This window comes from Caretta caretta, chromosome 1, assembly GCF_965140235.1.
Source record: "Caretta caretta isolate rCarCar2 chromosome 1, rCarCar1.hap1, whole genome shotgun sequence".
In the NCBI taxonomy this organism is placed as follows: domain Eukaryota; kingdom Metazoa; phylum Chordata; order Testudines; family Cheloniidae; genus Caretta; species Caretta caretta.
This window is the reverse complement of record NC_134206.1, coordinates 188,950,429-188,960,579: the sequence shown is the minus strand read 5'-3', so window position 1 is coordinate 188,960,579 and position 10,151 is coordinate 188,950,429. Positions and strand designations below refer to the sequence as shown.

The following is a 10,151-nucleotide window of genomic DNA, read 5'->3' as shown; positions in this document are numbered from 1 at the left end:
GACAGATGAAGTTCTAGCCCTCCTGAATTTGAATATATCCATCATTATGTGAATTAGTGCACTGCTCTCTTGTGAAGCGTGTAACATGACAGACTAAAAAACATAAGATAAATGGAAGAAGTTAACTTCAAAGACTAAATGTGACAAATTCAATATTAATAGTGTAAGCAGAGATCTCTACTAGTAGCTACTGCTTTAAATACTGGAAAATATATTGTTTCAATGGAAATAAAGATGGATTCGGCCAACAAAGACAGGAAAATTTTGAAAGAAATTATTATGTAGAATCATCAAGTGAAATTCCTGAAAAATAATGTGAATACCTCACTTAAAAGGAACTCAGTAATGGAATAAGATTAGTATTGGTGTGGGTATTCTTGAATTCTTCCTACTTTCATTCTTTCTCTTTGCTAATGTTAAGAACATCAGAGGTTCTTTTAGCTTTCTAACACCTTACTGAATGGAACTTTTCAATTACATAAGATATGGATTCATTTTGAAGTATCTCTTAAACACAGTGATAAGAGAGTATTCATTAGAAATTATTCTCTGAAGACAGAGTGAGAAAATTTCGAATAAATACTGAATTTACTATAGGATTTGAGGCAAATTTCAGTGTGAAAGATTGGATTGGTACCCTACAGATGTGTTCTGCTTCACTATTTAGAATTAGCAATTTGATGGACTGTCGAATCACAAGGCTGCTGATGAGTCTATTTATATTGAAGAGGCATGGTGAGATAAGCACCTGCTTGTGTACTTCAGTGAATGATTATCCACTAAGAGCAAATAGGAAGCATTTCCATCAGTTTCAGATATTAAAATGAAAGATGCAATGACTTAGAGCCACAAAAATTATGGGGGATGGTTGGCTAAATTCCAGGGAACGCAGCATTAAAGCCTGGTATGATTTATTTTGATCATTAAAGAAATTATTCCTCAGTGTTTTGTCCTAAACTACCAATAATAAAAACATGTCAAAACTGAGAGAGAGACTCGCTGTTACAACCCAGGTGAGCTCTCTCTGCTGGACATGCACTAGGCTGTTGCAATGGACAGTGGCGCTCACCACCATTTGCATGTTACACATGGTGCATACCATTGTCAGGGGCAGCACCACCCATGCAGAGAAAAAAGGGCTACCCAGGGAGGGGAAAAGAGAGCCCCCAAATGGAGTGGGATTGCTACTGACTTCATGAGATCACAGTACCACTTACTGCAATTTGCCCGACATCCTCTGTCACAATGGAGAGACCACCAGACCAAACTTGAATGATGCTGCAACCCCTAAAGTGAAAGTGGTTCAGCTGAGTGTGCCCTTGATACTGGATGCAAACCTTTGGTCCCATGTGTTCTTGACTTGCTTGGGCTCAACAGAATTGAGGCACTGTCTCTCAGGCTCCAGGTGTCTAGGCATAAACTCCAGGTGCAGATGCCATGTCTGCTCCCACTCTTGGCAGTGAGAACACTGTGGTCCAATTACCTACATCCTGAAACTAGTGCCAGCTCTCTCGAGCTTCCTCAGTAGCTGTTACATGCTCTCAAAGTTCCACCTAAACTGTGGACCCACTAATTTACGGTTTCCCTCTTTGGAGCTATGTGACAGTGTAAGGAAGAGACTCTGCAGAGAGATTTCTAAATACCCACACCTTTTGTCACAGAGAAAGCATACAAGACATACAGATCCATGCAAAAATAATAAACATCTTTGCACAAATACCCTCCCTCCAGTGTCCTCACTGCTCCAAGGTGGCCTTTGGGATTTACTGTCCCTGCTCGTCCTGTCCAGTCTTCCCTTCTTCTGGTTGGTGAGAGAGAGCTACCAAGAGAAGAATGTGTCCTTTTGTACTTTCCAGTCCCCTCTAACAGGTAATCTTCCAGGCCAGCCTCAAAGCCTCCCTTAGGTTATCAAGGTCCCCATCAGGGAATCCTTTGCTTGGTTACAATCCACCTGAGGTCCAGACTAGATGAAAACTCTTTTCTTGCAGGTAGGCCATCCTCTGCAACATAATGGGTATGCTGCACAGGACAAAGTCAGTCATGTTTAACAATCCTTATTCACTCTTCTGTCTTCTCACTCACTTGTCTTCACTTGTCAACTTCGCTTGTCAACACCCTTGGAATTCCAGTCCAAGATTGAGGCAAAAAGACAACAGGCAGAGTACAGCCACACAACCAAATGGTGCTCACAAAACAAAATGGAGTTTGTAGTTTGATATAAATACATTCAGACATATAGTTAATTGTTACACTCACACAGCTGGTTGTATGTTGTTTATTCACTAACATCTTCACAGAGGTGACAAAATAATGAATGCAGAGATTGGAGCAGAGGCTAATTAGAGAAAATGTGTGGTTCTGACATGGAAAAACAGTTTTATCCTTCATGAAGCCCATTAATGTCATAGAATCTATTACCTCTATATAGAAAAAGTGAGCTGCTTTAACCCACAGGACAGTAGAGATAATACGATCAGGTTTAAAATGTACAAATCAACATACAAAAACACAAAGGCATAGCATGAGAGAGGCTAAATTCAATAATTTATCACCAAATTGCAAGGGTTTTCTGTTGCTGTTTGTAGACAAAACTAAAGATAAATACAAACCTGGAAATTCAATATCTGGGTTGAGCTAAACTTGAAAAGTTTGGATTTTATTGTGTCTGATTTGAATTTCAGTATAGTTCATTTCACTATTAATCACCCCAACCACATTATATTTTTATATGTTGCTTTTTTGTAGTTGCTCATAAGATATAATCTTTCAAAAATTTGTTATCTATAAATCTCTGTAAATTCAGAATAGGTAGACCTTGTAATCAAAGTAGCTTATGATGTCATGAACCTCTATAGAAAACTTAAAGTGCATTTATTCTGTGTATGACAACCATTTTAACTAAAACTGTTTGCTCTTTAAAAAGATGCCAGTGGTACATAAAGGCCAAAATGAAGTCTGAAGAAAAAAGAAGGGCTCATTTGCAAAATGGACATTGTAAGTAATACAACATCGTGTTATTTAATGCCTATGTCGCATTTTCAATGAAAGTTATGTATTTTCTCTATACATTTTTACCCTGACCCTGTAATTTAATCCATGTGGACAAACCCCTTAGTTTGTGGAGACCCACACTGTAGGATCAAGGCCTCTCTTGTTATCTGTGTAGCCTCTTTGCAAAAGTTGACTGAAAAACTTGCATTTATTCTGCTGAGCAAGTTTGCAAGGGAAAAGGTCCATCGTCTTTTGGATTTCAACGTTAACACTTTTTGTCAGTTTTCCAGGCTTGCCTGTGAATTCACAACTGCTCTGTATTATATTATTCTTTATGAAGTGATTATCAATAGATTCTGCTCCTGTGGTGCATGCAGCTTACATGCGTGAGATCGGACACTTTTGATTAGCAGTGCAGTCCTGCGGTCATTGTTCAAGTAGACTCCTCATACCCACCTCCATGCAAATAGACTACTGCTTGTTAGTCAGTCCGAGTGAAATCTGTGTGGACAATCACTGAGAAAAGAACAGTTATTCTACCCTGTAGTATCTGTGGTTGTTTGAGGTGTGTTATCAACACAGATTTCACAACCTGCCCTCCTTCCCAATTACTGCTCCATCCTTCTCTTATGGGATTCTATATTGATGAAGGAACTATGGAGCTGTTGGGCCTACTCTACCGTTTATGCTCTGAGGTGCAGGGGCACAGGGGTACTGAGGTGCAGGTACTGCCCCAATGGATACTGCTAGCCCAAAAGAATCTGATCTTGCACACCTGGGGCACATGTGCAACAAAGGTGGAATCTCTATGGGCAATAGATCTCAAAAAACCATAGTTCCTATAGGGCAAGTAACCATTCTCTTTGTGGTGGTTTCCCACTTCTACTGGGAAACATGACAAATTGGATGTGCCAAAAATAAACATTAACAGTATTCTATCTGTGTATTTACCGTTTCCATATTGGTACTGTCTTCCTTAGTGGTAATACACTGCCTTCCACATGTGTTAACAGTATCAAAATCATTGATACTGATGATGTATAGTAGTATTACATGAAATACTAAAATGGAGATTCAATATTTTTCTGCTGAAGAGCTACTTTTTCCCAATGCAGCAAATTATCTTTAAATTAATTAAATTATCTCCAAATCTGAAGAATAGGGGCTGAGTATTCAATTGAAGGATTCATATATGCACATTTAATTATAACCTTCCTTAATTTTATCATCTTATTTACTAAAGTGTCCGATTCTTCCACTTATCTTACTCATAATCCCACTGAATATTTACTATACTGCTTGCCTGGTAATGTAGTACTTTACCTAAGGGTAGCAGAATCAGGCCCCAAATTATAAACCACCCTTTGGAAAGCAGGATGGGAGTTCGGGGGTGGAGGTCTTTATCTTTGAATGAATGAATATTCATGATGGTGCAAGGTATTGGATTAGCAGAACTGGAGACTGAAGTCCTCTATTAATCCAAATATAAACTTCCACGCATGCTGCCCTACTTCTCCAGTGTCGCTCAAGCCCACGTAGAAAGACCACCTCTATGTGGGGAGGGTATTGTTACTTCCATATTCGTTCAATCTCTGTCAGCTCTAAAGCTGCCAACAAGCACGCCAACTGTTGTACATGTTTGGCCACCCATTCATTTTACATAGGCTACAATGTAATTAGCAATCGGTTGCTAATAATTTTCAGTCACTATTGACCTAGTCCAGATTGTGTCTGTCATCTTAAATATGAAAGGCTTAATATCCCATCACTAATGCACTGAACCATCTGTTCACTACATTTTTTAAAGTTAATATTGGTTATAGCATGGGAATGTTTGTTGAAGGATTTTTGACTAAAACATAAGTAAAATCTTCCTTTCTTTCCAGTGCGCTTCCCAGGAATAAAAACGTATATTGATCCAGACACATATGAAGACCCATCTCTTGCTGTCCATGAGTTTGCAAAGGAGATAGATCCTTCAAGAATTCGTATTGAGAGAGTTATAGGGGCAGGTAAAAGCATGCAGACTTACAAAAATATTAATAATTGTCTCCCCTAGACATAGGGAAACTGCCTTACTCAACTTGAAGTCATATGGTGGTAATCAAATACTGTATCAAATGTGGGCAGAGTTTCCCAACAGGCAAGGACACTCTGGGACAGGTCTCACCCACAGTGCTAAAGGTGCAGCAGGAATGGCAATAGAAGTCTTTCCTGTCCTGCTGCTGTAGAAAAATGGATGGGCTACCCATTCTTTTGAAGAGTCCAGAAGAATAAAATGGGAACTAATTGCTCCCTCAAGACCAGGAAAGTGTGGATGATAAAGGTTATTGCGCTGCCTCCAGAAGAAGAGTCCAGATTGATGGCAGTGGTAATCTGCGTCTCTTAGCTTCTCCACTGAAAGTTGGGGGCCAGTCCTCGGATTCTTCTTTGCTGTACAGTGGAGGGAGGACAGCAAACACTACAAGTAGAAGTTCAGTCCTCCCTCCATAAGTTGGCTAGGGTTATCTAGGGTTGTTGAGTCTTCAGAGAGCAGTACACTCTGACTTTAGGGGTGGGTGGCTGAACATTTATAAGAAAAGATTGTGACAGATGTATAGTCTTTGCAAATATTTTGCTGTATTCTAAAGTTTAATTAAAAGACAAAGTAAAAAGGGTTCCTACCTGGTCTGGTGGGGAAGATTGACAGATAAATCTAGTGGTGCCTGTCTTTATTTCCACATCCAGACAGACAGACTCCAAGAAAATACAAACAGAGGCATGAAGATAACCTATTCCTATTAAAAGGGACACTGTAGGACAAGTAGGTATGGAAAAAGTAAGTATTACATTCACCAAGTAACAGGAAAAAAACAAAATCAATGCTGTTTGGCAAACTATGTGTCACTGAGGCCACATTTTGCTCTATCATCTGACATAGATTAGATATATCCCAAATGATATTCAGTTTGCCAAGTACTGCCAGTACGCGAATACAGTTTGCAGTACTTTTGTTATTTTTGCAAAGGTTAATTTTCCTCACACCTCTTTCAGAGTTCCCTCTGAGTCTGTCTTTCAGAAGATTCATGAACACAAGGCTTTTGACTGACAGAGTTAAATCTATCTTCCCTTCCAGAATCATAAAACCTTTATTTTCTTTCTTTGAGAGTGTGCAGAATACAGCAAAATCTCTATGAAGACTATAAAAACAGAGCCCAGGGTTTTGGAATGTTTCCACTTATTGGTCACACAAACATGCTCATTTATTTTAAATTCTACGTTTTCTTCTAAATGGTCTAATTCTTAGTTGGCCTTGGAAAGATAGTCCCAGAACTTGTCAAGATGCGCAGAATGTGCTAGTTTTATTGCACATGAAGTTTTGTTGAATTTTCTTTTCTGATTTCATTTCATGTTGACTTTCATGCCTTTAGTTTCACTTCAGAATGCAAACTGAAATTCAGCCAAGATTACAGTTTCGTCTGATTTCAGGCTGACACCATGCGCTGAGGTTCATATGGGATGGGATTTTCCAAAATGCCTAAATATATGAAGAGCACAACTCAATTGAAACTCAATGGGATTCATGCTCCTAACTCTCTTACGTGCTTTTTGAAAATTCCACCCTTTGTTTCCAAATTAAATCATCATCTCACCATGCTTTGTTCACAACTCAGTCCAGGTTCACTGAAAAGTTTGCAAAATCTGACCCAAATCCAGGTAGATGATATTCTTCCAATTTAGTGGTTTTGTTGTGAAAGCGTTGCACAGCTTCTTTTCATCTATGTGGTATGTACTGCCATGAAACTGCATCAAGTTTCTGATGGGGGATGGGATGTACAACAGATATTAATGGAACTAGGTGAGAAACAGTCCTCCACAGGTACATCTAAGACAGAAGGCTAACCTTAGCCACATAAGGCTAACCTGAGCACCTTAGCACTTAGCAGAATGTTTTTTCTCCCATAGAAATGAATTCATTTTACTAAGGTGGATAAGTATTATTATCCTCATTTTACAGATGGAAAAACTAGGCAGTAAGGGTATGTCTACACTGGGAGTTTTCAGTCCTTTCCCCACAACTGGACTGCCACTCATGTAGTTTTACCTGAGCAAGTTTAATTGATTCTGGACCATTGAGGTATAGACAGGCCATAGAACTTCCCTAAAATAATTCCTACAGCAGACTTTTAAAAACATGTCCAAACTTGATCTAAACATTGTCAGTTATGCAGAATCCACCATGAGCCTTGGTAAATTGTTCCAATAGTTAATTACTCTCACCATTAAAAATTTATATTTTATTTCCGGTCTGAATTCTCTAGCTTCAAATTGCAGCCATTGGATTGTCTTATAACTTTCTCTGCTAGATTGAAGAGCGCCTTATTAAATGTGTTCCCCTATTAGGTACTTATAGACTCTTATCAAGCCACCCTTTAGCCTTCTAGAGTTGTTAAGACAAATAGATTGAACTCCTTGAGTCTATCATTATAAGGCTTGTTTCTAATCCTTTAATCATTCTTTTGGCTCTTCTATGAACCATCTTCAACTTATCAACATCCTTTTTGAATTGTGGGCACCAGTGGAGCTCCTGTGCCAAAAATAATGGTAAAATAACCTCTTTACTCTTACTTAAGATGCTTGTTTATGCATCCCAGCATTGCATTAGCCCTTTCGCTCACAGCATCACACTGGGAGCTATGTTTAGCTGATCATCCACCATGACCCCCGTCGTGTTCATAGTCACTGCTTCCCAGAATAGAGTCCCTCATCCTGTAAATATGGCCTTCATTCTTTGTTCCCAGATGTATACATTTAACCATATTAAAACACAGATTGTTTGCTTGTGCCCAGTTTACGAAGCAATCAAGATTGCTCTGCCTCAGTGACTTGGCCTCTTCATTATTTACCACTCCCACAATTTTTAAAGTCATCTGCAAACTTTAGCAGTGGTGATTTTGTTTTTTCTTCCAGGGTCATTGATAAAGATGTTAAATAGCACAGGGACAAGAACCAATCACTGCGGGACCCCACTGGAAGCAGACCCACTCAATGATTATTCCCTGTTTACAGTTACATTTTGAGACCTATCATTTGACCAGTTTTTAATCCATTTAATTTGTCTGTTAATTTTAAATTATTCTACTTTTTTAGTCAAAATGTTGTGCCCAGTCAAACGTCTTACAGAAGTCTGAGTATATTACATCAACATTACCTTTATCAATCAAACTTGTAATCTCATCAAAAAAAGATATCAAGTTAGTTTGACAGAATCTATTTTCCATAAACCCATGTTTATTTGCATTAATTATGTTAGCCTTCTTTAGTTCTTTATTAATTGAGTCCTATATAGCCACTCCATTATCTGGCCTGGGATCGATGTCAGGCCGAGAGCCCTAAAATTACTCAGGAGAGCTAGGAATGGAACATAGATCTCCCAGCTCTTAGTACTGTGTCCTGTGCAGTGGCTCACTCTGCCTTCTGCCAAGGTACTCATAAACAATTAGGCTACTGCAGATTAGCATTCAGGCACAGTAGCTGACGCTGAGATACCCAATTCTGTACACCTTTTATTTGAGATTAGAATCTGTCTGTAAAGTCTCTGCTAGTTAAAAGGGTAGGAAGTGTAAGGTCACTTCAATATAAGTCACCTGCACAGGAACACAGATTGACACTGCAGTGGACTAAAGTCTTTTAAAACAGTATTATTCTTTTATGTATTTGGGAAAGTGTCTGGTTAGGGTTGCAGAAATGATACCCGAGAGTCAATGTATGTAAAATGATCACATTGAAAAATATTTAAAGAACTGCTCAATATATGATATATAGTTTTCCCAGTTACAGAGCCCTTCCAGACTATAGATAGCCACCACTTGTAGCTTTTACTGGCATGCCAGCCTGAGCGGGAATATCTACACTGCTATTTTTAGCCCCATAGCACAACCCCCGCTAGCCTGAATCAGTTGCCCTCGGCTCTCAGACTCACTCTTGTGGGTCTTTTTTGCAATGTAGGCAATGTTTTGGTTCCAACTGAATTGTATGTACGATGTCTTGTGAATATCATCTTAGTACCTGCTAAATCCTTATGGCACTTCTTGCAAGAGACATTCAATTAATTTTTCTTACAGAATATATTTTTAATGAATAAAATGGGGAAGGTCATAGTATTGAGCTAGTTGACAATGACAGTATGTTTGCAGAGCTTCATCTTCTCTGAACATCTTAAAATATTGTGGATGATTCATGTTACACTGAAAAAAAAAACAGGCTGTTAATCTGGAAAGTTTCCACCAGAGAAAGATGAGTCAGAGCAGGGCATAATTATGTTCAAACTCTCAGATTCTAAGAAGTATAGAGGTCAGGCACTTGAAAGGAATTGGAAAATTCTTTTATTTGGGGGAAATGCATACTGTTAAATTTCCCGATCTGAGCTCAATCACTCAACCAGACAGAGTGATTGAATGCTCCTAGAAACACTTTTCTACATAGGAAAATGTTGAGACTTTGGTGCTGTGCCCATAATGCTCCTGTATACCATTAAACTCTGAAAATCTCTGTGGAGGGAAGCTCAACTGAAAAAATACAGAGGACGAAATTGGGTTTAGTTCCTAGCAGTTAACCTGATGAGATCTGCGCTGTTGTTACACAGCAATGCAGTATCTAAGGAACACTCCTCCTGGTGCATGATGTGCTTGCTTTTAGACAGTGGTAGGCCCCAAACCAAAATGGAGTCACATGTGCTAACTTTTCCTTAACACTGTCAGACATAAAAATATGAGCATTTCCCAAAGGGAACTATGAGTCTGGCTTGAAGAACTGTGGTTTATAATATTTATTTCTGCAAAGTTCCATTCATTGTTTTATTGATATACTACAATGGTAGATGCAATGATGATTCGGAAATGTTAATAGGTTTGTCTTTTCTTAAGAGTCTCTTCTCTTTATACAGTAGAACAAGATTCAGTGATTTATTCATATCCTATTTGAGAATTGCCCTTACACTCCAAAGATGAAAATGTACCAGTATTTTACATAGATTTGGCCATTTTTCTCTCCAGTACACTTAGATGTGACACTCTTCTGTTGAACACACAGAAATGAATTGATGTTTTGCCTCTTTGCCCTCCCCGTGTTTAAGTGTTGTATTTCATTATCCAGGAAAATGCTACCTTTCTGCACTTCTT

The 10,151-nt window shown here is 38.7% G+C and overlaps 1 protein-coding gene across 5 annotated transcripts in view; it reads left to right on the top strand.

Annotated features, from left to right (window-relative positions):
- EPHA6 (EPH receptor A6) overlaps positions 1-10,151 on the top strand; it is an 861,217-nt gene that overhangs the window by 656,981 nt on the left and 194,085 nt on the right. For all 5 annotated transcript variants that reach the window (XM_048870007.2, XM_048869981.2, XM_048869987.2 and 2 more), the window contains 2 exons: positions 2,924-2,994; positions 4,878-5,003. In XM_048870007.2, the coding sequence (XP_048725964.1) occupies positions 2,924-2,994; positions 4,878-5,003 (197 nt within the window). The remainder of the gene's footprint in view (positions 1-2,923; positions 2,995-4,877; positions 5,004-10,151) is intronic.